A 27,980-nucleotide genomic window follows, 5' to 3' on the forward strand; every position below is an offset into this window, starting at 1 on the left:
GAGGAGTATTTATCATTGTTTAAGACTCTAAAGCATCTAAGTTTTTCTCCCTCCCTCTCTCCCTCTTTCCTCCTTCCTTCCTTTTATTTTCTCTCTCCCTCCTTCCCTCCCTTCTCTTCTACCCACCCACGTTTTCCTTTCTCTCTCCCTCTCCGTTCCTCTCTTCGCCCCATCCACCACCTATTTTTTTCTCTCTCTCCTTTTCTCCTTTCTCCCTTCCTCTCTTCGTTTTACAATCACCTCTCTCTCTCTCTCAATCTCTCTTCTTCCACCTCAAACACCTTTTCTTCTCTATCTCTCTTCGCCCCACCAACCACCTCTTTTCTCTCCTTTCATATCGTCCCCCCTCCCTTCCTCCACCTTACCCACCATCTCCTCTCCCCCGCAGCCTTCCTCAGCTTCACCCCCGACCACTGGTGCCGCGTGGAAGGCCTGGCGCAGCTGGAAGAGGCGGCGGCGGCGGGCGGTGGCGGGAAGACAGAGGAGAGCCAAAATAACCGCACCCTCTCTGGCTTCGACTGGAGGAACTACTCTATACCCTGGTGAGTCCTGAGAGAGAGAGAGAGAGAGAGAGAGAGAGAGAGAGAGAGAGAGAGAGAGAGAGAGAGAGAGAGAGAGAGTTATATATACCTTTTTCCTTCACTTTTCGTGTTTCAATAATATTTTAACTTATTTTCGGTTCATTAAATATTTGGTAATTTCTTTTCCTTCATTTGTTTCTGCTTCACACACACACACACACACACACACACACACACACACACACACACACACACACACACACACACACACACACACACACACCCCAAGCTCTCTCTCTCTCTCTCTCTCTCTCTCTCTCTCTCTCTCTCTCTCTCTCTCTCTCTCTCTCTCTCTCTCTCTCTCTCACTCTCTCTCTCTCTCTCTCTCTCTCTCTCTATCTCTCTCTCTCTCTCTCTCTCTCTCTCTCTCTCTCTCTCTCTCTCTCTCTCTCTCTCTCTCTCTCTCTCTCTCTCTCTCTCTCTCTCTCTCTCTCTCTCTCTCAATTTAAGTCAACGCCCTCTTCTTTTTCTTAGTTCCCTTCGATTATATACTTTTTTTTCTTTCTCTCTCCCTCTCCCTCTCCCTCTCCCTTGTGTCTCCTCCATTAACCATCACGCAAGAGAAGACGAGGAGAGCATGAACACGACACTTAATTTACTTCTTTTTTTATTTCCTCAGTTGTATATATTTTTTCCATTCGCTGTCTCTCTCTCTTTCTCCCCCTCTCTTTCTACCTCCCTCTCACCTGCGTCCACTTCCCCCCTCCCATCATTATGCAAGGAGATGAAAGAGGTAAGGAAGAACACAAGAATGATTTGGTTTTGATAGTTGTCAACCCGGTAGCTGCGGGGTCATGTTTCTTAGGTTAGGTTAGGTTAGGTTAGGTTAAAGGCCCCTCTAAGCAAATTAATGAGAAAAAATCATCACTCACGCCAAACCATTTCATTATATATATTAACGCATATGTGATCAATTTATGCATCATCTATTTTGGGGGGTTTATATCATGGCAAAAATTTGGCCTGTCGCTGCTACACGGTAAAGCCACAAATTTGGCCCGTCGCTGCTACACGGTAAAGCCACAAATTTGGCCCGTCGCTGCTACACGGTAAAGCCACAAATTTGGCCCGTCGCTGCTACCAGGTTAATTGGTTGGGAAGTGTGTCTGGGTGTGAAGTTGCGCGTTCCAGCAGTGGGTGTCACGCTGTCTCTTCTCCTGTGATCTCAGCGCCCTTGTTCCGTTTTCTTTGCATGCCAAACTAAGGTGAATGAGATCGTGTTTGTTTCTGGTTAATATTTTCTTGATTTCTGTCATTGGGGACACTCTCTCTCTCTCTCTCTCTCTCTCTCTCTCTCTCTCTCTCTCTCTCTCTCTCTCTCTCTCTCTCTCTCTCTCTCTCTCTCTCTCTCTCTCTCTCGAGCACGTGTTTTAATGCGTGTTTTTTTCATCATATTTTTTTCTTTCGATGGTGTGGGATCCAAACCTCGTAGGAATAAAAAAAAACGATCAGTCGAAACACGTTCACATCCCGAACACGAGTTTCCAAAGCTTTTATATGTATGTGTGTGTGTGTGTGTGTGTGTGTGTGTGTGTGTGTGTGTGTGTGTGTAACTTTTTCCCTCTTTTTTTTTCAGTCATTGATAAGGGCGCGCGTTAATGAGGTCAAAATTAACGAATGGCGGCGACGTTATGCTTTCGAGTTATAATTACGAGGTGAAGATTTAAGCGACACGAACGGGTTTTTAATTTCCAGGTGCGAGGGTTTTTATTTTGTTGCGCGTGAGCCATAATTGCGTCTGGCTCATAAGTATGCAGGTGAGAGGGATGTAATTACGTGTTCAGTGTTGGGGAAGGAGTTAAGAGGGAGGAAGAAGTAGGCTTTGAAGGGGAAGAAAAAGAAAGAAAGGAGAATGATTATGGAAGGAAGAGAGAACGAATTAGGGAGTTTTGAGGGAAAGAATAAAAAAGGAAAAGGTTATGGAAGGAAGTAGAGAGGATGGATTTGGGTGTGGGGGAAGGAGAGATGAAGGAGACAGCCGGACAAACAGAGAGACAGACAGAGAAAGAAAGAGAGGGAGGAGAAGGAAGGAGGGCGTGTGTTGTCATTGCTTCTCTACATGTGTGTGTGTGTGTGTGTGTGTGTGTGTGTGTGTGTGAGAGAGAGAGAGAGAGAGAGAGAGATCCAATATCGACTCCAACAAGGTGCAGTATTTGTGTCTTATGTCTCGAGGGTAATGGTGTTCTCGATGGAGGCGGCGCATTACTCAGCACACCTGTTTACGCCATTAATTAAGGCCTCCGCGCAGCCTCAGGTGATCCGCTTTGCCGGGGCCTGGGCGCCGCGGGACTGGGGCTGCCGAGGTGTTGGGGATCGCAGAACAACAACGATTTGATTATGTTTTCCTGTCTACTTTCCCTTCTTCGTCTCCCTATTCAGCTTCAAAACAGCCATCCGCTTCTCTCTTTGTGGCTTTTGTTTTGAGTAAGAGCGATTTGTTTGTCGTGTTCTGGGATTACAGTAGAATAACATTTTGATTACGTTTTCCTTTCTACTTTCCCTTCTACTTTCACTCTATCGCCCTCTACTTCTGGTCTCAGATTATCACTCTTCGTCAACCTCTTTTTTCTCCATTCCCTGTCTGTCTCTCTATGTTCCATCACTCTTCTCTCTCCTCCAGGCAGAACGAGTGGGACGGTTTCGAGAGCTGTGAATACTACGACTACAACTATACGTCTCTTATCGCGGCGCTGCAGGGCGGGGAGGCAGCCAGCGTGGACCTGCCCGCCCCGCCGCCCCCCGACACCCCCACGGCCTCCTGCGACGCGTGGGTGTTTGACAAGTCCATCTTCGAGTCCACCCTTGTGTCCGAGGTGAGGGAGAGAGAGGGAGAGGAGGGAGGGAAGAGAGAGAGGAAAGGGGGGCGTTAAGAGAGAGAGAGAGAGAGAGAGAGAGTGGTATGCAAGTTAAATTTTAGAATAGCCCCCCTTAAACCTCACCCCCGGCAACCCTAACCCCATTTTCTTTCAGTACCTCTTCCATTAAACCATTTTTCTTCTCTCTGTTAACATCCCTTGACCTAAAACAAAATCCTAACCCTTATTTATATATCTCAGGTATAAGTGAATGTATATGTTTTAATTTTAAGGCAACCCCCCCTTAAAGAAAATGTTGTACACACACGGCACTGCGGTAAACAACACCGAAACTGTAAAAAGTTCATGAATAAAGCAGCCCCGTTGATAAATAAAACCAGTTAATAAATAAAGCATAGAGCGGCCCCGTTGTGAACTGATAGCCAACAGGTACGGTCCGCTGGCTGTGTTGTGCTGTAATGTGTTGTTCCTAAAATTGTGTTACAGGGGGTTGTGTTATACTGTGATGTGTTGTGAAGTACTGCGTCGTTTTTCTTTTTTTTACAACAAAGGAGACAGCACAAGGGCACAAAAAAAGGAAACAATAAAAAAAAGCCCGCTAATCACTGCTCCTGTAAAGAATCCGAAGAGGTGGCCGAAAGAGCGGTCAATTCGAGGGAGTTGTGTTGTGATCCAGGTCTGCGAGAGGCCAGGTTTTGTGTTGCCTCGCGCCCCGAAAGTTCTCATTTAAATGCATGTGGAGGGTCGGGGTGGTAACTCGGGGCTGGCGAGGCGCGAAGAGGAGTGTGACTGACTCGCGGAGGTGACTCGCAAATTAAGAGGGAGTGGCGGAGTAATAAATGAGGAAAGGCTGGTACGTGTGTGTGTGTGTGTGTGTGTGTGTGTGTGTGTGTGTGTGACAGTAGGAATACAGTTTAATTATGGTACATTTCAAAGCTGTTTTCTATTTGAACCGAAAATTTCATCTTTGCAACGTAAGACAAAAAATTATAAAGAAAAAATTGGGTAAAGTTAATTAGATAGTGTTTTTTGTATCTTCTTTTGTGTGTGTTATCCTGTATCATATTTTTTGTTTGTCACGCACGCGCTTTTGTTGTTGTTGTTGTTGTTGTTGTTGTTGATTCCGTTGTTATCAAAATTTACGGTTTCAATCCCACAAGACTAATTGCAGCCCTTCGTTTTTTTTGTTTTTTTTTTAACACTCCCTCGCCTCCCTCGCTTCCTCGTTTTTCTTCATTTTTTCTTCCTATCTTCCTCTTCCACTTTTTCTTCCTCCACCTCCTCCTCCACCGACTGCTACTTCTTTTTCTTCTCTTCCTCCACTATATACCTCTCCCTCGTCCTTCTCGATCTCCTCCACCTCCTCCTCCTCCTCCTCCTCCTCCTCTTCCTCCTACAAATACTAATACTAATACTACCTTCATTTCGTCTTCTTTGTTCTCGTGCTCTTCCTCCTCCTCCTCCTCCTCCTCCTCCTCCTCCTCCTCGCCGTCCCTTATTCCATTTTCCTCGTCTTTCTTGTCCTCCTTCTGCTTGTTCTCTTCCTCCTTCTTTTTCCTCCTCCTCCTCCTACTCCCCCACTTATCTCCTCCTTCCTCCCGCCGCCGCACAGTTCTCCCTGGTGTGTGATCGGCTCTGGATGATGTCTACCGTTCAGGCCTCGTACATGATCGGCCTCCTCTTCGGCTCCCTGATCATGGGACAGCTCTCCGACAGGTAGGAAAGACGCTGTTGGATTCCTTCTTTGGTGGCTTCTTCTCTTCTCTCTGGGCGTAGAAGTAACATTTTCCTGGGCAGCTTTTCCTTCTTTCTGGGGATACGAGTAGCGTGCTCCCAATTGGTGGCTTCTTCTTCTTCTTCTTCTGCTTGTTCTTTGTCGACCTCTCCTTCTGCTGCTCTGGACGTAGATTGAGTCTGTTCTTTTGCGGCTTCTTCTTTCTCTTCTTCTTCCTCTGCTTTGCTTTCTGGGCGTAAGATTTGCATGTTTTTGTGGTGGCTTCTTCTGCTCTCTGGTTGTAGGAGTAATATGTTTTCCTCCTCCCCTTCCTTCTCCCTCCTTCTCTTTCTCCCCTCCTATATAGTCTCTCACCCCCTTCCTCTCCCTATCTCCATCCCTTTCTCTCCCTATTCTTCTCGTTTTTTACCTCCCTCCGTTTCTCCAATTTACTTACCTCCTCTCCCTCAGGTTCGGGCGCAGGACCATGTGTGTTCTATGCGCAGTGTCCGTCACAGTGGTGGGCATCTGCGCATCCTTCGTCGAGACCTACATGCAGTTCCTCGCGCTGCGCTTCATCATCGCCTTCCTCTGCGCGGGGCTGATGGTCATTAGCTTCGTCCTGGGTGAGTTGTGGCCTGGCTGGAGAAGATGAAGGTGCTGTGAGTGGGGAAGCGAGAGAAAAAAGGATAAGGATGAAGTAACAAAGAAGAGAATGAAGGAGTAGTGGAAAAATTAGAACAACAAAAAACAGTGTGAAGGAAACAGGAAGAATGGAGGCGTCAAGGAGGAAGAAGTAGGAGACAGGAGAAGGCTGAAGGAGTAAGGAAGGGAATAGAGGAATAGGAAAGAGGATGCAGGAGTAAAGAGGAGTGGTAAAGGGGTAAGAAAGAGTAAAGAAATAAGAGAGTAGAGGAAGACCGGGAAGGCTTAAGTGCCAGAGTGGAGTCAGGAGTGGAGTGATGGACCGTGGAGTGTTCTAACGAGGGTTTAAAAAGACACATTAAGGTTCATTTAGGCGCCTTGACCCTGATGATCACGATGGAGGGTGGATGTGGCCTTGAAGCATCTGTGGCCTCCTCTTCCTCCTCTTCCTCCTCCTCCTCCTCCTCCTCCCCGAACTCCTCCTCCTCCTCCTCTTCATGCTTCATCCCTCTTACTCAACCCTACTCTGTTTTTTTTTTTATCATCTGTGTATTCCTCCTCCTCCTCCTCCTCCTCCTTCTTCCTCTTCCTCTTCCTCTTCCTCTTCTTCCTCCTCCTCCTCTTCATGTTCCATTCCTCCTACTCAACCTTACTGTTATTTTTATTTTGTTTTTTAAGCATCTGTATCCTCCTCCTCCTCCTCCTCCTTCTCCTCCTCCTCCTCCTTCTCTTCCTCCTCCTTCTCGTCATGTTTCTTTCCTCCTTCTCAATCCTACTGTTTTATTTTTTTCCTCGGTTTTGATCCATCTGTGTATTTTTCCTCCACAAACAAACAAACTGTTATCTATTAATTTTCTTTTCTTCCCTAATTTTTGCTTCATTGAAAATTACCAAAATATTATGACCATTCTGCAGTGAAGCCAGAACAAAAATCTACTGAAAACACACTTCTTGCAATACACATTCAGAGACAAAATGTTGAGCTATTCATTTTATTTCCTTCCCTGATTTTTGCCTCACTAAAAGTTACCAAACTATTATAATTACTTTGCAGTGTACACAGAACAAAAAATCTATCGGAAACACTGCTCACAACACACATTCCTAGAGACAAACTATTTATCCATTAATTTGTTTTCCTTCTATTGTTTTTATCTCAACACAAACCAATCAAAATAACGACTATGAAGCGGTGTAACCAAAACAAAAAATATATACCGTATATAAAAAAAACACAGGGTGATGAGAGCACTTGACCCTCTTACACAAACATATCACATTTTCCTTTTTGTTCTGTGCTTCCGCTATCCACAACCAATCAAGCTAATCCTCCTCCCTCCTCCCAGTGTAGCCAGCACAAAAAATACATAGAAAACACATGACTGGCGGACAAAACCCACTCCTACATACACATACCCTATTTTCATTTTTGTTACGTTTTACTTTTACTTCAAACCAACCAAACTAATCCTCCTCCTCGTCCTCCTCCTCATCCTCCTCCCCCAGTGTATCCAGAATAAAAAGCAATCACAAAAGGGATAGAAAACCTCCCCTCTAAAGAACTGATTAAGCCTGAAATAGGGGAGTAGTGTATGGCGTTAACAGTGGTGGCGTGGATTGAGGGCCTGGAGAGCGTCGACGGCGTGGCATGGAACAATGATAACCGAGCCGAGATGTGAATGTGACCATGGAACCTATGTAACAGATGCGACTGGGGGAGGAGGAGGAGGAGGAGGAGAGGAACGAAGAAGAGATGAGAGGCGAGATGAGACGAAGAGAAGAGAAGGGAAGAGTAGGAAAGGAAAGGAAAGAAAAGAGATGGGAGGAGAAGAGAAGGGAAGGGAAGGGAAGGGAAGGGAAGGGAAAGGAAAGGAAAGGAAAGAAAAGAGATGGGAGGAGAAGAGAAGGGAAGGGAAGAGAATCGAAGAGAAGAGATGAGTGGAGGTGAAATTAGATGGGATGGGATATGAAGCGAAGGGAAGGCAAGGCAAGGTAAGGGAAGGAAAGAAAAGAGATGGGAGGAGAAGAGAAGGAAAGGGAAGAGAAGGGAAGAGAATCGAAGAGAAGATGGGATATGAAGCGAAGGGAAGGCAAGGCAAGGTAAGGAAGAGGAGGACAGGATTGATGGTGAAGATGAAAATAATTGATAAGGAGGGGAGGAGAATGTGATGATGGAGCTGAACGGTAGAATAGTTGAGTGCCTCGGTATTAAAATCCTTCTAGCCCCATTTTCACGCCTTTCATCACGTTTCTCTCGACTCTTTCATTCCTGGTCGAAGTGCGAGGCTTGGAGCTATGGACGCTTACACGTGTATTTTTTTGTGTTGCCTCGCGTCGGGTTGTTCCGGTATACATTCGCCTCCCCTCATTGCTCATTCACCCTTCCCGTCCACTCTGCATCCATCATACCCGCCAATTCTGTTTCCTCTCCTCCCTTGCTTCATTTTTATTTTAACAAGTGTGTAGCAAGAAGAATTTTTCAGTGTATTTAACTCCTCCTCCTCCTCCTCCCCATCTCCCTTATTTTCTCCTCCTAGAATTACATCTAATATCCACCTTTCTAAATATGTTGATGACACAGAGGTGGGTGGAAAGCCTCTCGCGGTGGCTGACTCTGAAATCACCCAGAAGGATCACGACCAGATTATTCAGTGGTCGGAAAAGTGACAACGTTCTCCAGCCTTGACAAGTGTAAATTCATGCGCCTCGGCCCAGAAATAGTAACCAATCGTAAAACATGCGCGGGGAGCCGCTGAAAGTAGTCCAGGAGGAAACGGATCTCAGCACTGACTCGAAGCGCACGAAACGCAGAGCAGGAATAAAGGTCGTCTTTGTATAACTCCCAGGCGAGACCTTACCTGAATTAAGGAGTGCACTGCTGGTTTGCTTAATTACAAGGACATTGAATTACAGTCTAGGGAGTACAGCGACGCGCTACGAAAATCCCACCGTCGTTAAAGGCTCAACTTTATGAAGAATGACTCAAGCGACTCAACATGTCTACGTTGAAAGAGAGACGACAGCGGGGGAACAGCAGGCGACAGGTCTTAAATTATCTGAACAAGTGCAGGAATGTCGATCACACCGAACATTTTGCTTTCCTAAATCAACCGAGAACGAGAGAGAATTCAGTTCAAGCAAAGCAGTGTAATACATATATCAGCAGAAGTTTCTCCTCTCAAGAGTCATCCGCTACTAGAACAACCTACCTATAGAAATATTTCATGCGAATACGATCCAAGAGTCGCACTGATAGCCACTTTGTTGCGTCAGGAATAAGCGTCAGGTCCACGCACGCACGCACAAAATGGTCTTAGTCTGGTCTGCTGGCCAGTGATTTTAGTGCAGAGTTTATTGAATTACTGAAGCAGGCCGCGTCAGAACGAACCACATGCATTCTGTAGCCTGCTCTTCCATGTTTCCATGATATTCCTCCTCCTCCTCCTCCTCCTCCTCCTCTTCGCCCACTGCCTAACAGTTTTACTTCCTCTCCACCCACGTCTGCTTATTCACATTCAAATTTCTTTCCCCCTCCCCCCCTTCTCTCTCTCTCTCTCTCTCTCTCTCTCTCTCTCTCTCTCTCTCTCTCTCTCTCTCTCTCTCTCTCTCTCTCTCTCTCTCTCTCTCTCTCTCTCTCTCTCTCTCTCTCTCTCTCTCTCTCTCTCTCTCTCTCTCTCTCGTTTAATCCCACATTCTTCATTTCCTCCAGTCTATTCACGGCGCGGAATGGCCAGCTCGTTTCACCGCCTATCTCGACCTACAAAAATTCGAACCCAAGAAGAGCCCTTGCCTAACCCCGCTCCTAAAGGGATCTGAAGGCATTCAAGTGGACCGTTATTGCCTCCCTCCCTCATACCCTCTCACACAGCCTTCACATACTAAGAGGTTCAAAGAAGACGGAATAATGTGTTTGGAAAAAAGACCAAAAGAGGGAGGAACAGATATCTGACTTCGAATAGGAGCTGATGGCATTTGAATTCACTTTGCCGTCATATTAACTCGCTATCCTTCCGTAAAAGACACACACACACACACACACACACACACACACACACACACACACCAGCCAGGCCTAGAGATGCCAAACAGGTCAGCGCGTTCAAATCGGTGTTACAAAAGGAGAAAAGCGAAAAAAAATAACCTTATTGATTTACTTTGTTTTACACCGACAAGACACGTTACATAGGGCAAGAAAATGAGGAAAAAAGGTCATGTGTTGCCAAAAGAGGTGTTAATAGAAGAATAAAAAGCGCGGAAACACTCCAACCTTTTCTGACTTACTCTGATCCCATTTTAGAAGCAGTACATTATCATAACAGCCGCAAGATACAAAACGGAGAGTGAAAAACTTATAGAAGACGTGTAAGAAGAAGTGAAAAGAGAGAAAACACGCCAAGCTTCAAGGATTCACTCTGTTATCACGTTAAACAACACATCACGCAAAGCAACCAAGAGATGAGAAGCTGGAGGTCAAAATGCGCAAAATGAAGGGAAAAAATGAGAGAAAACGCGCCTAACTTTGGTCTAACCGTAGGCAAAGGGAGAGACTTCCACCTGAGGAGCATTAACCCGGATAGGGGACTTAATTATTTCCTCATTTAGCGAAGAGGGGGCTTATGAGAGGATTATCTAGCTCGACAAAGATGGCAATAATTGCTTTGGGGGCTTTTGAGTTGTCTAAGGCGACGCTTAACCCATACTGCCGGTGTGATACTTTTCCTGAGCTCACAGTAAGAGGAGGGAAAGAAATAAAAAGAAAACCGTGCGGAAAAAGACTGTGTTTGACTTTGTGCATGACATTTAGGGGATCCAAAGTAATACAAGTTAATACAAATATGATCAAATTTAAATAGAGCCAAAATGCAGGAGATTTAGCTGCATCCTCAGTCCACCAATTCAGTGTTTTTTTACAACAAAGGAGACAGCTCAAGGGCACAAAATAAAGGAAACAATAATAAAAAAAAAAGCCCGCTACTCGCTGCTCCTAAAAAAAAGAATCAAAATAGGTCGCCGAAAGATAACACAAGAAAGATCGTAAAAGTTTTCACACAACAAAAATCATTAGGAAAAATCAGGAAAATACATCTGATCATGCTGCGGGAAAGAAACAAAAGGGATTATTAAAAGCCTCATTAATTTCTGAATCGTAATTAGAGAGAGAAAAATAAGGATCTGAGGTCATAAGAGCTGAGAAAAGGAACATAAAACAAAGGCAACTGAAAAAAATAATAGGGTAATCAGCAACGTTTGTCCACACACACACACACACACACACACACACACATCATACTTAATATATCAATACTCTCTCTCTCTCTCTCTCTCTCTCTCTCTCTCTCTCTCTCTCTCTCTCTCTCTCTCTCTCTCTCTCTCTCTCTCTCTCCCAACTATGTACAGGTTCTGTCTCTTCCTCTTTTTCCCTCTTCTTCTCCCTCCTTCTCCCTCTTCCTCATTCATTTTCTCTACCTCCATCCCTTCCTCTTCTTCCTCTTCCTCATTCATCATATTTATCTCCATCCCTCTTCTTCCTTTTCATCTCCCTCTTCCCCCTGTTCTTCTCCCTTTTCCCCATTATCTTCTCCCGTCTACATCCCCGCCTCTCTCTCCCCCGCAGTGATGGAGGTTGTGAAGCCCGAAGCGCGCACCATGACCGGAATGATGTACGCGGGCTTCTTCGGTCTGGGCATCACCATCCTGCCGGGCCTCGCCTACCTCATCCGGAGCTGGAGGAACCTGGAACTGACCATCGGCATCCTCTCTTCGGTGCTCATCTCCTATTACTGGTGAGAGAGAGAGAGAGAGTGAGTGTGAGTGTGAGTGAGTGAGTGAGTGAGAGAGAGAGAGAGAGAGACTTGGATTTCCATTAATACTGTTGTCCTTGCGTTAGTGATCACACTGATATTGAATACTGAGGGAAAAATAGTTATTCAATATGTTCGCAATATATTAGTTTCAAATTTCCAAGTTACCCAAGCTGTCAGTTCAAGGTCCACTCCTACTTCTGATTCCTTTTGGTGACCTTTTCATTATTTATGTGGTTGAATAAAGACTTCGGATAAGTTTTACAACTGCCGGCAATATTTTCTTCATAAATACGCTTCGCCTCACTTCCTTTTTTTTTGTGTGTGTGTGCGTCTGTGCGTTCATCCGCGGCCTGTTATTTTCAGGAGAGTTTTGCATTTTCTTTTTGCCGTGAAACAAATAACTCGACTTAATGGATTTATATTTATTTTGCTGTTGCACTGTGATGGACTTCTGTTGATTTTAATTCGCCCTTCGCTTAAGTGGACAAATGTATTCTGCTGAGTAAGTAACTGATTTTTAAAGTTTAGCTACGCTTCCTCTACCTTGGGAACATCTGATAATGGCAACTCTGTCAGTTTTTGTCTGATTCTTACGAAACTTGCTCTTTGGAAATTAGACTCCAGTATGTTATTTTTCAATCACTCCTGTTTGAACTCTAATGTCAACGCTCACCAATTTGTCATCACAAGAAACAAGGCGTTCTCCTGCCGTGACATTACTGGCTAGATTATCAAAGGTCACTATAACAAGGTCTTCGTATTCCTTTGCCGAGTTGGTAATTGGTAATTGGTTGGTATAGAATTGGATAATTGCCTTCCAAAAGTTCAGGCATTCTGTGTGATTCCCCTCCTTACTCGAGAGTGACGTCCAGTCTGTGTAAGGATGATTAAAGTCTCCTAAAATCAATGACGTTTGTATATATGTGCTAAACAAAAAGAGAGTCATTAGAAGCTTCGGCGGAGATCTTTCCAAGGGCAGTTGTGATGTCAGGTAATAGTAATTACCTGACATTTTTTATTTTGGATAGTTCACACAAGAAACACTCCCGACATTTTAATACTTTAGATTTGACAAACGATCTCAACCATTCCATTATCGAGAGAGTGTGTGTGTGTGTGTGTGTGTGTGTGTGTGTGTGTGTGTGTGTGTGTTAGCCAGCTGTTCATTTTTGTCGTCTTTCTTCTTCCCTTGTCGTTCTCTTTCTCTATTATCCAAGGTTCCAAAAATACCGTTAATAGTAATTACCTGATATCCGAGGTCCTCCTGCAGAGAGAGAGAGAGAGAGAGAGAGAGAGAGAGAGAGAGGATGCACGATAATGGAACCACTTTACCAGAAACACGTTGTACAAAAAATAGCCAAAAAAATGGAAAGGGGTGACGGTATTTTTGGAACCTTGGATAATAGAGAAAGAGAACGACAAGGGAAGAAGAAAGACGACTAAAATGAACAGCTGGCTAACACACACACACACACACACACACACACACACACACACACACACACACACACACACGAGTACAACGATAATGGAATGGTTGAGATCGCTTTGCCAAATCTAAAGTATTAAAAATGTCGTGGCCAGATCTTGTTTTTTTTTTCTGTTCTTGTGTGAACTATCCAAAAAAAATATCAATGCCTGAATGAAGCGCTATCGACTTTATTTTATTTTTATTTTTTGCATGAGTAAAACTTTTTTTCTTCAGTGTTTTACCGAGAAATGTTGCAAGTTATGTATGTGGGAAGGTGTGAATGGATTTTGGGTTTTTCATCTTTTTTTTTTTTTTTCAATCACACCCCGCTCCCTTCTCCCTTGCCAGCCTTCCATAGTCACCCCTTCCCGTCTGTCCTGCCGTCCACACCACAATCCCTTTTTTCCTGTCTATGCATTTTCCTTTGTCAAACCTTCTCCCTCTCCCTACCTACCTGTCTGTCTATCTCTCTAACTGTCTGATCCTTTTGTTTCTCCTTCATCTAACAAAAGAATACTGCAATTTTTTTTTCTCCACAAACCATGGTCTGTTTTCCTCTTGTCAAATTCCAGTTTTCTCCTCTCGTCATTTTTTTTTTTTCGACAACCCTTCCCTCACCTTTATCCTATTTTCGCTAACTCCACCGACCCTTCGTTTCCCGTACCCTACAATCGTTCACCCACTTCGCGTCCGACACACACATTTGTCCTCTTTTTTCCTCTTTTCTCCTCCTCCTCCACCTCTCCCTCCCCTTCATCCTACATCTCTACCAATATTTCTCTACATTATTCTCAGAAGGTCCCAACTTTTATCTCCTCCTCCTTCTTTTTGTTTCCCTTTTCCTATTTCATCTTCTGTTTCTGTTTCTCCTCCTCCCCTAATCCCGCACCCTTCCTTCTTCAAGTTCCCTCCCTTTCCTTCTTCTTTTTATTCAATCCTCTTCTCTATCTCCTCTTTCTGACACCTTCATCCCTTTTTTTCTTTCCTAATCCTCCTCTTTCTCTTACTTCCCTTCTATCTACGCCTCTTACAACCCTTCCACTCACCTCCATGCCAGCTGTGTTTCCTTCCTCCTTTCTCTCAGGTTGACCCTCATTCGTGTTCCCCTTACCCCAGGATTCTCCCGGAGTCACCCCGTTGGTTAGCGTCCCAGCGGCGGCACCAGGAGGCCCTCAAGATCCTGAAGGAGATAGCGAAGACGAACGGGAAGACTCTACCGCCTGACCTCGAAGTTCTGAGTCTCATCTCGCGCGTCCATGACAAGGTAACTAAGGTGTTGTCCGTCCATGGTGACTCACGCTTGATCTTCTAAACGTCGTAATGTGGCTGAATTGTCTTTTTATACCTGTTTTTCAATGTGTGGGTTTGTAAGATGGCTTAAATAACTCTGTGAAAATATAATACTTCTATTAAGCTCCGTCCTACCAGTGGAAGTAAAATACCCAAACTTGCCACGTAACTGTTTATAAAAGTAAATGTCCCCCGCCTATTCCAGCCCAGCATTACTTTTCCTAGCATCCATCAATTAATTGCAGCTTGAGATAGAGAGAAGGCATGACTTGCTTGTGACTTAGATGTTCTGTCCACATTAAATTGTCTGGTATAATGAGACACGCATGCAATATATGAATCAGCCTCGCTCCTTCCAATCCAGCTTTCAGCAACATACCATTTCCCAACACCCGGCTATTACTTGCAGCTTGAGATAGAGAGAAGGCATGACTTGGTTTGGATCAGATGTTCGGTTTATATTAAATTATCAAGGGAAACCGAGGCCAGCATCCGCCAGCGCAGTATAGCCCATCCATCACTCTAATGCATTCAGGCAGCAGGGGAGATAGGGCGTGACTGTCTCGTTGCTAAGTTAATGATATGCAGGAAAAAGAGTTTGCTTACGAAGTTTACATACCAAGTTAATAACGTACTCAAATCTTTAATCCTTAACCAGATGCCCAAGGAAACTCTCCCCAGTTTTTCACCTCCACCTCCACGACTTCTTCGACCTCTTCTCCTTCTTCTATATACTTTAGATTCTTGCCGAAGGGAGTTGCAGTAGTAGCTGATTGTTCTCTTGTGAGTTTGTGAAGTTTGTTGTTTTTGTTTCCGTAAGTTTCCTTGCCGGGGAAGGGAATTTGGTAAAGATGTCTTTGTGTGTGTACTGTGTTTTTTATTTGTACTTTTTAGTTTTTGTTGTTATTAGTTGTTTCCAGGACTTAGGGCCAGTTTCACAGTTCCCCATGATGGGTTAGTAAGCTCCCAAACCAATACCAGAGCCTTCGAAATTTCCTTGTATAGTGTCTGGTGTTTATATTTAAGTTCACAAATTTGATGAAACTATACGGGAAAAGTCTTGTGTATTTAGTGTGGCATCGAAGACCTCCTCATTTTGGATTGTATGGGATTCTATAGTTTGGTTCGGGCTGTTACGAAGACACTGTGTTGGACTGTGAAATCGGCTCTTAGTCTCAGCATCTCCCTCCTGGCTCTCTGTTTCTTGCACGCTGGCTCGGGGGTACACGCGCCTCATCGCTCGGTTCCTCTGTGTGCTGGGTTGGCTACTGTGCCGAGTTGCGGTTCCTTTGTGTCTTGGCGTGATTAATTCCTGTACTGAAGTGACTGTACCAAGCTGACTCCAAAACGAATATATATACTCAGAGGGAGATTTCTTACCGACTCCTCTTTTCTGTAGTCTTTGTTCTTCACATGGTTAAAGTATCCAGAGAGGAGCAGCAATATTAAGAAGAATTTTTAATATCAATAATGGCAAGAAAATAGGAAAAGGGGAAAAGAAGAAGAAAACGATGATGAAGACAAAGAAACAGAATAATAATCGAAAGAAAAAACAAGAACAAAAAATGAAAAGAAACAAAAAAGAAAAGAAAAATATGAAGAAAGAAAAAAATAAAAGGACAGACGTAGAATAACTTAACAAAGGCGACTTTTCACAATATTCAAAAGACTACAGCCATTTCTTTTGACTTAACCGAACCCTTTCTGCGCAAACTATATATATTTTTACTCAAGAACAATAAAATACAGTTCCAGTGCAGGGAACCCTTTGAAGTCGGTGGGGGATCCCTGACCCTCCGAGACACAGAGGATCGAGGCAACACCGCGCAGGGAGGGCGTTTGATCCTCCCCTGCTGAATCGCCTTTGTCTGCCACTTAACGCTCTATAGTGGCATTCGATTCTTTACGATATTCTTTGATCTTATTTTAGTGCCATTGGTAGTTTCGTTTGGCTCTGAGTCTTTCCAATCATGAGTATTTTCTTTATTTTTTTCTTCCTTCTGTCGTTGTTGTTTTTTTTTCTCTCTCTCTCTCTCTCTCTCTCTCTCTCTCTCTCTCTCTCTCTCTCTCTCTCTCTCTCTCTCTCTCTCTCTCTCTCTCTCTCTCTCTCTCTCTCTCTCTCTCTCTCTCTCTCTCTCTCTCTCTCTCTCTCTCTCTCTCTCTCTCTCTCTCTCTCTCTCTCTCTCTCTCTCTCTCTCTCTCTCTCTCTCTCTCTCTCATCTTTTCTTTCGTTCTTTATTTCTTTTTCTTTCGTGTTTTGTTTTCTCAAATGTTTTTTTTCTATTTTTTAATATATATATTTTTTTTCATGTGAGTTTCTTGTCCATGAGTTCGTGTATCGGACCAAAAATCTTTGACAATTTCCAAACATTTCTCTGACTTTTTTTTGTGTGTGTGTTTCTGTTTTCTTTGCATTCCATGACTCGTATGATTTTGTTGATTTTATTTCTTAGAATCTGCCAAGTTTTTCATGCACTCTTTTTGTGTGTGTGTCTGTGATTATCATACATGTCAGCAACCACTTGTACCATCTCTGCCCTTCTGTTTACTACCCCTTCACCATACAGAGTACAAATAGATTTTTTCTTCCGTAGGCGAATACTTTTCTCTCATTTTCTCTCCTTTTCCATCTTTTCGTCTCTCCCTCTGTGTGTTGGCGGTAGCGAGTGTTCTGAGTGCTATTCGGCTCACGGATGAAAGGCAATATCCATCAGAGTTGCTTTATTGACAAAAATCACACACGTCATTGACATATACAAGACATGTTTTTCTTCTCCCTCACGCAAAAAAAAAAAAAAAACACTCATTGTTCTCTTATTCTGCGACTCCTTAACAATTACTACGAATAGCTTTTTTTTTTTTTTTTTTTTTTTTTTTTTTATCTTCACAATGTCACGTAATGAATCAAAGACAACCACATTGAATCATTCAGTGCTCTCTTTTTCTCCGTCCCTTTAATCATGACGACAAAGACTAGATATATTTTATTTTCCTGTGCGTTTTATCTTCACAATGTTGGTCTGTCTGTCTGTCTGTTAGCTTACTCCTGTTGTCGATGTTGTTTTCTGTGTGATTTTATTAATATATTTCTTTTTTTTGTTCATTTTATGTTTTTTTCTTCTCCTTTCTTCTTCTTTTCCTTCCTTTCTTCTTTATTTTCTTCTTCTTTTCTCTACGTCACGTGATGAAGCAAGGACTACAGTACGTAAATCATATATTGTTCTTTTATTCTTATTGTTTGCGGTGTCCTTCATGACCATAACAACGATGACCATATGCATCTTCTCTGTCTTAAATTCACAATACCACACTCATATATACATTGTTCTTTTTTGCTATTCTCCTAATAATAATCGCGACGACTCTATTGCTACGTCTTCCTCTCTTCGTCTTCAATCTACAACACCACACAATGAACCAAGCTCTACATCCCTTCCCTTTGCCTCACGCAGCAGGAGAAGGAGGCGGCGGTCGAGGCAGGCGGCGAGGACAAGGGGAAGGAGTCACGTCTGGCGCGCTGGTCCCGGGCGGTGGCGGGGACGTTCAGTGATCAGGTGACGCTGGTTCGTACCCCGATCATGCGCCGCCGCTGCCTCATCTCGTTCTTCCTGTGGTTCGTGGCCGCCAGCGTGTACTACGGGCTCATCTTCTCCGGTGCCAACATCAAGGCCGACCCCTTCCTCATGATCTTCTCGTCCGGCATGGTTGAGTTACCCTCCGCTGTCGTCTTCATCTACCCCCTTGACAAGTAAGTGTGTGTTGTATATAGAAAGTGTGCAAACCTCCCTCTCGTCAGTCTTAGTTCGGTAATGTTAGACGCTCCCACATCAACTATTTCCAAAGGCCACAGAGGAGATCAATCGGGTTCTAATGAGTGTTCTTTTAGGTTCATGGTACAGAAGAAGGGTCAGACTACCACCAGGGTCATATAACTACCCCTGGAAATGCCCGAAACTCCTATAGACGAAAGCCTTGTCTAATATTGCTTTGGCGTTGATATCTTTAGTAGTACGATCCTAATTAGTTTCATTCATCATTGTTTTTTCTGTGTTCTGTGGTTTATCTTATTTAATCATTGCCTTTTTTTCACTGTCTTCGTTTTTGCTTTCCCTTTTCAAGACTGTATTTTCGAAGGTTGTGGTTTTGCTTATTCGGTATTTTACTATATTTGCGTGTGTGTTTTGTCTGTGTGTGTGTGTGTGTGTGTGTGTGTGTGTGTGTGCTCTAGTTTATCCTCTATACTTATTTCTTTGAAGTTTTATGAATCAAGAGCGCAGAAGTGTGTGTGTGTGTGTGTGTGTGTGTGTTCAGGTTTCAATAGGCAAGCGTGTAGGATTTAAGTGCCTAGCAAGTGTATGACCTCTCAATTAGTAAAAGTGGAAGAGCAGATTTGCATTGTTTTCAACTAGACTCAATGATCTTTCTTCTCCCTCTGTTGCTCGCTTTCATCCTTCGTTCTTTTCCTTACGCAACCCAAGGAGCGATAGATAGATAGATACATACATACATAGATAAATAGATAGATCGAGCGATAGATGGATAGATACAGAGTGGGTTTTGTTACCTTCGTATATTTCTTTATCGTCAACAGCACATTAACGTTTTATGGATTCGGGGATTATCTTATTTTTCTCAATCTGAATCGCTAAAAGGTTTCCAATTCTTTCCCGCTCTAGTACCTAATCCCTTTATTGGGGTTCCTGCTCTTTTATATCGCAGTCTTTCCCGTAATGTTTCCTTCTGATCCTTCTGCTTTGTTTCTCTGTTCCTTTCTCTTCTCCTCCTCCTCCTCCTCCTCCTATGCGTCATCTTATAGCCTGCCTCCTATTCCTTCACCATCTCCTGTCTCTCCTTGCAGCTATTCCTTTCTTCTTTTAGTTCTTCTCCTTCAGATATTCTTCCTCCTCCTCCTCTCCCATCTTCTCCTCTTCCTATCGCTTCTTTACCTTCATCAATGTACATTTTCTCCACCTCTCTTCAACCTCTTCTGCAGCTTACCTTCCCGTCTCCTTTTCTTCCTCCTCCTCCTTTTTCATCTCTTCCTCCTTGTCCTGTTCCTGTTTCTTTTCTTTTTCCTTTATTTTTTCATCCTCCTCCTCTTCCTTTTATTCTTTCCATGTCTATTTCTCCTTTGCCTCCTCCTGTATACTTTTCCGCCCTCTTTGCATCCCTTTTTGCAGGTTATTTTCAGAGAGAGAGAGAGAGAGAGAGAGAGAGAACTTGCTTTCGCCCTAATGTTCCTGAATCCTTTTAAACTCTCTCTGCAAGGCGCCTCGATCCCTCAAACTCACTCTAATCCTCCTCCAGGTACGGCCGACGACCCACCATGTCCGGACTCTTCGTGGCCTGCGGGTTGTGCTTGCTGGCCATCCTTGCCGTACCCCGAGGTAAGGCGGGGGGCGGGGCGGACCGGGGCGGGGCAGGGATGGGGTGTGGGCGGTAGTAGAGGAAGGGCGAAGCGGGTTAGGGCGGCATGGGCTTAGAAGGGATAGGTGGTGGTGTTAGTGGTGGTAGTAGTAGTTGTAGTAGTAGTAGTAGTAGTAGTAGTAGTAGTAGTGGAAGTAAGTACATCAGAACAGTTAACGAGCCCACACCTTTCAACTATACATTCCCACCGTCTTACCTTCTCCACTAACCCACTTCTTACTAAACCCTTGATTAGAAGATAAAAAGGACGAGGGGGGTCGGGATAGGTCGGGTCAGGTGTTCAGGTAGGCGAGGACAGAGCAGCAAGCGTTATTTTCATGGTCGTGTTTTCCTGCCGATCCTGTGTTTACGTTCCCCAAGCTCGCTGAAGAGGTGGATAGATTGCGACAGTGATATTTTTACGAAGTGTTGCTGGAAAAAGTTGCGTAATTATTTTGTTGTGGAAATGTGGAAAGACTGATATATGTAATGGTTGATCTGTCGCTCCAGGCTTCGTGAGTGATTGAAATAGAACGAGTGAGAAAAGTGTGGTATTAATAGAACGTTCAGCTATTAAAAAACGTTCACAGTGTTCTATTTTGGTATCATACATTTCATTTAATATCTACGCAGTTAGTTAAAAGCCGCATCATTTCTCCTGTTGTTTTATTTCTGTTAATTTTTTGTTTTAATTTTATGTCATCCTTTTTTCATAATGTATTTCCTGCTTTTTCTCATTTCCTATCTTTTGTTTTCCTTTTTTCATCCACTTTTTCATTTATTTCCTGCTTTTTCTCATTTCCTATCTTTTGTTTTCCTTTTTTCATCCACTTTTTCATTTATTTCCTCCTTTTTTCTCATTTCCATTTTTTGTTTTTCTTTCTGTCACCCAATCTTCGTTTATTCCCTGCCCCTTTTCATTTCTAATTCTCTGTCTCTTATTACTTCTCTGCTTCTTTCTTCGGTTATTTCATGATTTCCTTTTTGGGTGGACAGTTTTAATTTCCTCCACGTTTTACTTTGCATCATCTTCCTTCCTCCCACGCTCGCATTTCGTCCCTTCCAGTTCTATTTTTCCTCTCGTCTCTCCCCTTGCCTCCATCCTGCAATCCTCCTTTCTCGGTGAGTGCGTGTCCTCCCTCCTCAGCCTTTTCTTCGTCAATGTTTTCCTTCACATTTTTATATTTCACCTCGCTCACATCTCGTCCATTCCTCGCGTTTCCTTATTGTCCTTGTCTCTGTCCTGCCGTCTTCCTGTCTCGGTAGTATAATTTATGGATGTATTTCAGGTTGGAATTCTTATCTCTAAATTCCACTCTCCTCTTGACCTTCCTTCCCTCTTTCGCTTTCTGCAGCATTAACAAATTTTAGACGTATCGTGCTTCGCTTCCCTATTACTTCCTTTTCCTCCTCCTCTTTTGGCGGGGTGGAAAAATTTGGGCGGCTTTTCCGATACCCTACGCCCCTGTCCGCCCAGCAGTGAATGGGTACCATGTATTAATCGGGGGTTGTGTCCCGTCTCCTGGGGTCTGTTCCCTTCTCCTATAACTCCTTCCCCTTCTGTCCCTCTCCGGCATATGACCACAGATGTTGCGCCGACTAAACGAAGCTTTCCAAACTTTCCTCCTCTTCTTCGCAAAATTTATCTCGTCCTTTTTTCTCTATTGTATCTCTTTCCTTCTTTCCTTTGCTTAATTTATCGTTTTCAATCTCTCAAAATTTTCCTCTCCTCATCATCTTCATCTCTTCCTCGTCTTCTAATCTCTATTTTCTTCCTTCTTTCTTCCCTCTTTAATTTATCCTTTCCAATCTCTAAGTTATTTTTTTTCTTTTCCTTCTCAATCCCATCTCTTCTTTGTCCTCTTTTCCCTATTTTTTTCCTTTCCCTCTTTCCTCATTAATTTACTTTTCCCATCCCTCAGTTATTTCTTTTTCTTCTCAACCTCATTTCTTCCTCCTTTTTTCCCCTTTCCATCTATCCTCTAAGTATTATTCGTTTCCCGTATCCTTCACCTTCCTCCTCCTCCTTCTCTTTTTTCCCTTTAACCTTTCCTTGCGTGACATTCTCGTCCATTCTTTTTCTAACAATTTCGGAACCATTCTTCGTCAAGTGACCTTATCAATCCCAGTCTTTCGCTCCTTTTTTCTTCCCCTTTTCGTCCTGTTCCTTCTTATTCTCTCCTCCTTTACTCCTGATAATCCTTCGCTCGTTTCTCCCTTCCTTTTCCATCCTACTCCTTAATAGTCTCTCCTTCTATTCTCCTAACAATCCTTCCCTCTTTCTTTTTTTCCTTTTCTATCCTATTCCTTCCTCCTGTACTTCTGATAATCCTTCGCTTGTGGCTGTTTCCCCTTATCATCCTACTCCTTCTTCTTCTCTCCGGTACTCCTAATAATCCTTCGCTTCGCCTTCTCCCTCCATCCCATCTTCGCCAATCGTTTCCATTAGCCAACCGTCTTTCTCCTCTTGACAGACCTGATCCGCTTCAGCTCTTTCATCTCCCCCGTTTTCTACCCTAAGACCCTATAGACTTTTCTCCTGGAAGCTACTCATCGTCCTCTTTCGGGTCTCCCTCATCCAATAACGTGGTCAAATGAGGCGTATCATAACACATCTATAACTAAATTTAATCACACTTGTTTGGCATCTTTCTCGGTATTAGGTTCGAGGAAGCTGAGTGTTGCGGGGGTCTTGTATTATTGATTTGTTTATTTTTTCCCTTGGTCTCTCTCTTCGTTACCCTCAGAGCCATTGAGTAGGAGATTTTGACCAGCTTCATCGCAGTTGTTATGTTGTTACCAATGGAGGCGCCCGAAACTCAAATTGATACTGATACGATAGGTTTTTTGTGTGTGTGTTTTCGTTACTTCTCCGAGATCCTAATGATTCTTAGAGCACGAGAAAACACTATCATAACACCATCAGTTTGAATATCGCGCTTCTCCTTTGGCAACAACATGGCGTCAGTGATCAACTTGGCCTAACTCTTCTATTTTATGCCTGATCTTTACCCAAATAATGAGTGAATAAAGAAATAAAGATGTCAGCAACCAACCACCTTTCTCCACCCATAGACCTCATCTACGTTTGTATATAGTGATATGATTAGTTTTCCCTTCATCTCTCTCCTTTACCCTAAAAATGAGTAGAGAATTTAACCCCTTGACTGCGAATTTCCCACAAGAAGACATCACCAAGCTACAGGAATGGAACAAAAAGTGGCTGCTACAATTCAATGAAGAAAAGTGTAGTCATGCACCTTGGAAGTTGATATCCAGCGTACCAATACCACATGGGAAACACTCCACTATCGTCCACAGGGGCAGAGAAAGACCTGGGACTATATTATGTTACCAGGCTACCAGTGAAAGCCAAATCGTGCCAGTCGAAACGGACGGGCTAATGTGTGAGTAACCAACCGCCTCTTCCCACCCACAGACCTCATCTACGTGAACCTCTTCCTGGTGAACCTCGGCAAGTTCTTCACGACGGCCGTGTTCCAGCTGCAGTACCTCTTCATGGTGGAGCTCATGCCCACCAACGTACGCAATGTGGCGGTGGGCACGTGCTCCATGATCGCCCGAATCGGCTGCGTCATCACCCCCTACATCGTCACCCACCTGGTAAGTCTGCACCGTCACCCAAGAAAGTATTGTCATGGTGGTAGTGGCAAGTACCGTCAGTCAAGAAAGTATTGTCCTGGTGTTGGTAAGTATACATTGTCGTCAGTCAAGAAAGTATTGTCCTGGTGGTGGTGGGGGCAAGTATGCACTGTTAGCCAAAAAAGTATTGTCATGGTGGTAGTGGCAAGTACCGTTGGTCAAGAAAGTATTGTCCTGGTGTTGGTAAGTATACATTGTCGTCAATCAAGAAAGTATTATCATTTTCGTATCGGGGCTTACACACCCACATTAGATAAGGCTTTGGTAGAGGTCATATTAGTATTGCCATGGGTAGTATTATGAAGCAAGTGATAGTTTGACAAGGCTTCTGCTCCATGAATGCGAAAACCACTCTTGAGAAATGAAAAACTCTCTAAAACAAAGCATAATTTAGAATGAAGGGGTATTTGTTATCTCATCAGTGTGTGTGTGTGTGTGTGTGTGTGTGTGTGTGTGTGTGTGTGTGTGTGTGTGTGTTCATCTGAATGTACAAAAAATATTTCTCTTTTACTTAACTATCGTCCTTTGTTCTTATCAAAGTCGTTCTTACCATCTTCTCCCTCGTCTTCTCCTTCCTCGCCTTCTCTAAACAGCTCTTGGTCACGCTTCTCTCATTACTCCTCTCATTTAATCTTCTCTGCCATAATGTCTTTCGAGATTAGAGTTTACACAATTTGTTTTTAATGATACTTTTGTTGCGTGGGGTTTTTTTTCTCTCTCCTTCTTTCTCCTCTTCTTCTTCCGCATTCTCATTTTCATATCCTTCCTCTACATCCTCGTGGTCATATTCCTAATCCTTCTATGTCATATCATCATTATTATCATTTTCATCATCACCCATATCGTCATCTTCATTCAGTTCATTATCCTCGATCTCCTCCTCCTCCTCATCATCATCATCGTTATCATTTTCATCATTACCCATAGCGTCATCTTCATCCAGTTCCTTATCCTCGATCTTCTCCTCCTCCTCCTCATCATCATCCTCATTCTCCTCTTCCTCCTCCTCTTTGTTACTCTGATTAGTGGCCATTGCTGACCCATGAAATTGATGCTTTTTGCAATGAAGATTTTTTTTCAACCATAATAATTCCAGATGAGAAATCATTCGTTAGTTTTTCCCCGTGTTCCATTGCATGAGTAGTGTTGTTGATTTTATTATTTTATTTTTTTTACAACAAAGGAGACAGCTCAAGGGCACAAAAAAAGGAAACAATAATAAAAAAAGCCCGCTACTCGCTGCTCCATTTTTAATTAAGGTGTTCTGTCAAGTGAAGGAACCCACACACACACATAAAAAAAGGGTGTTTGATGGATATGAGTGTCTAAAAATATTCTTACCTGTAAAAAAGGAGCATTTGAAATTTTTGCCTCTTTTTTTATTTTCTCTGCATATTTTACAAGATGCGACTGTCTTTGCAATTCCCTGTGAAAGGAGGAAAGAAAACGATAGCGAAGTAAAGAGAAGTATTTTTTTCTTTCAGATGAACACACACACACACACACACACACACACACACACACACACACACACACACACACACACACACACACACACACACACACACACACACACATAAAAAGGATGTTTGATGGATATGAGTGTTTAAAAATTTAATATTCTTACCTGGAAAAAGGAGAATTAGAACTTTTTTTGCCTTTTTAAAATTTTCTCTGCATATTTTACCAGATGCGGTTTTCAGTTCCCTTCCTCCTTCGTACTCTTGCTCAAAACTGTATATTGAATTAATTTTACAAGCATGAATTACAAACTGCCGGGACCCTTTCGTTTATAGAATTATACGGGTCGGATTATGAAACATTTCGCCGCCCAAGAACACATATTTGACAAGGCTTTCGTAGGAGTTGTGGGCATTTCCAGGGGTAGTTTTTATGACCCTGGTGGAAGTCTGACCCTTCTTCTGTACCGTGAACCTAAAGAAACACGCATTAGAACCCGATTGATCCCCTCTTTGACCTTTAGAAATAGCTGATGTGATATTGCAAAGTATCTTGTAATACCAGCCTGCGTCTCTCATACTATACTGGCGCGTGATATATTTCCTGTGTGAACGCAACTAAACTTTTATTTTCAAACGTGAGATTACGAACTGAAATTCACCTTTATTTACGGAATATTTTTAGATACTTTTATATTCATCAAATTTGCATTTTAATGTGCGCGACCTGCTTCATTTAACAAAAGTAATACTGTACCCTTCCATATGCATGAAGTAATAAATGCATCCATTCCAGCTATATTTTCTTTTAATAGATTATTTGAGCACTTTAATTTTCCCCTCTATTTACGTTTCGAACATATTTCCATCACAATCTTCAAGTGAGAATTTTCATTTCCAAAGCAGAGAGGAACATTTACCTGAATTCCACTTTTATTTAACTCTTTTCTCTCTATTTATATTCATCTCGCCGCCCCCTCACGAACACTCGATTCAAGGGCGTGTCTGCGGCAGGTGTCTCCGATATATACTGTTTTGGCATACCCTCTAAACACAGCCTGCCACTCGCCTGCCAACACACACACACACACACACACACACACTACGTTTAACCAGGCTTGTGTGCTTTTTTTTATAGCTGTGTCATCATTCCACAAGCCAACAGACTCACCAGTGCTCACCAGCATATCATATTGACAAGTTATCGAGACACTTGATTTTGTACCTGTCTTACGTATGTTTTGCTCCTGGTCAAATATATATGACTTTCTTATTCAGTGTCTTCGATCTGCCGTAGCTCCTTTTTCCGATGACTTCAGCTCTTTCAGGAGGAGACACCATAACACATTTGACCCTAAATTCACAATGTCTATTTTTTTTGGGGGGGGCGGCTGGTAACTCCATCTGCTGTTTTTTGTGGAAGCAGCGTGCCTCGGCCTATCTACTCTTTTTTTTTGTTAAACCCTTTGAGAGTTTCCTTCTATCGGAAAATAAAATAAAAAGAAACTATCAACCCTCCTAGCGACTCTGCCTAAAACCAATTCCACCAGATGGCAGCAGCAGCGCGCCACCACGCCGCTCTTTCAGGCTACGTTCAATTGCATTCTCTTGATATATTTATTTCCCAGGGGATAACTGATGCATTCAAATATTCTTGTATCATCAAAACGTTATAACTTTTTTTTACAACAAAGGAGACAGCTCTAGGGCACAAAAAAAGGAAACAATAATAAAAAAAAGCCCGCTACTCGCTGCTCCTACAAAAAAGAATCAAAAGAGGTGGCCGAAAGAGAGGTCAATTTCGGGAGGAGAGGTGCCCAGATACCCTCCTCTTGAAAGAAACTTACTTACTTACGATAAATGAATGGCGCAGGTCTTCATTTCCTGTTGTCACTTGAGATCACGTTACGCAGACTCGGAGTAAAAGATCAATGGAATTCTCACAAGCTGGATAGAGTTCTGACAGACTCACTAGAACGGACCACAGCATCCTCTATCCCGTTGGTTCATAAGCGTCAGACTAGCATCCTTTGGCATCCTTTAATACGTCAAACTAATATCCTTCCTCCCTTCTTTTCCTTAGGGTGAGGTCCACTACGCCCTTCCCTTCATCCTCTTCGGCGTCACCTCCGTGGGCGCCGGTATCCTCACCCTCCTGCTGCCGGAGACCAACCGCACACTCCTCCCAGAGACCGTGGCCGAGGTTGAAGCCAAATCCAAGTAAAAGGACGCGACGAAGAAGGAGTGAGACTGAAGAGATCTGGAGAGCGTGTGACGAGAAAATAAGGGAAGAGAAGGAAGAGGGAAAGGATGTGTAAATAAGAGGTATGTCAGGTTGTATTAGGCTAGTAGTTGTATGTAATTATCCCCTTGTAGCTGTAGAAGGTTCTTGTAGTGTAGTGGAGACGGAAAACGAGTAACACTGAAGAGATCTGGAGGGTGTGTAACGTGAAGTGTTAAGGAAGAGGTATGTCAAATTTGATTAGGTTAGTCGTAGTAGGTAATGAGGGCTTTGTACTTGTAGAAGGCTCTTGTAGTGGAGAGTTGTTGTAGAGGCGCCAGTTTTGATATGTGAGGTTTGGTATAGATATGTTAGGAGAAAAACAAGCTGTAGAAGATGTAGGTCAGCGGAGGTTAGACTTATCTTAGTTACTTGTGATCATGTAATTGTAGTATATTGTTGTGGAAGACCTTGGATGTCGTGGATTGGCTATTTGAAACCTAATAGCGGCAAGTGGCTGCAGCAAAGGGGAAGGATGAGGAAGGAAAAGAAAGAATACAAGAAGTGGGCCGGAACTGAGTACGTTTGTCTTTGTATAAGTCTTTGTAGGTGTAGAATATTGTACTGAAAATCATTTGTGGTCGTAGAAGCAGTAATAGTAGTACAGTAGTAACAATAGTAGCGGAATCAGTGGCAGCAGAAGTAACAGTAGTAGTAGTAGTAGTAGTAGTAGTAGTAGTAGTAATGGTTGTAGCAGTAATAACAGTAGCAAAAGTAATAGTAGTTGTAATAGTATTCGACTGGCCATCCGAGATCCATTATCGATTTCAGGCTAAGTTAAGATGCAGTCGCTCACAGGTGCTCCAAGTAAAGGTAATGAGCTTGGTTTTATAGCCAGGCCTGTCTACC

The 27,980-nt window shown here is 43.2% G+C and overlaps 1 protein-coding gene across 1 annotated transcript; it reads left to right on the plus strand.

The window, feature by feature from the left end:
- Window positions 1–27,933, plus strand: LOC126987487 (organic cation transporter protein-like; the record flags this gene model as incomplete). The annotated part of the gene is made up of 10 exons (XM_050844453.1): window positions 1–542; window positions 3,202–3,394; window positions 5,010–5,113; window positions 5,583–5,737; window positions 11,371–11,539; window positions 14,148–14,295; window positions 17,774–18,069; window positions 19,629–19,708; window positions 23,167–23,351; window positions 26,934–27,933. Coding segments are annotated over 10 exons (2,013 nt in total), but the record flags the coding sequence as incomplete, so codon positions are not given.
- Between the last annotated feature and the right edge of the window lie 47 nt (window positions 27,934–27,980).

The sequence above is a fragment of the Eriocheir sinensis genome, chromosome 65 (assembly GCF_024679095.1).
Source record: "Eriocheir sinensis breed Jianghai 21 chromosome 65, ASM2467909v1, whole genome shotgun sequence".
Lineage (NCBI taxonomy): Eukaryota > Metazoa > Arthropoda > Malacostraca > Decapoda > Varunidae > Eriocheir > Eriocheir sinensis.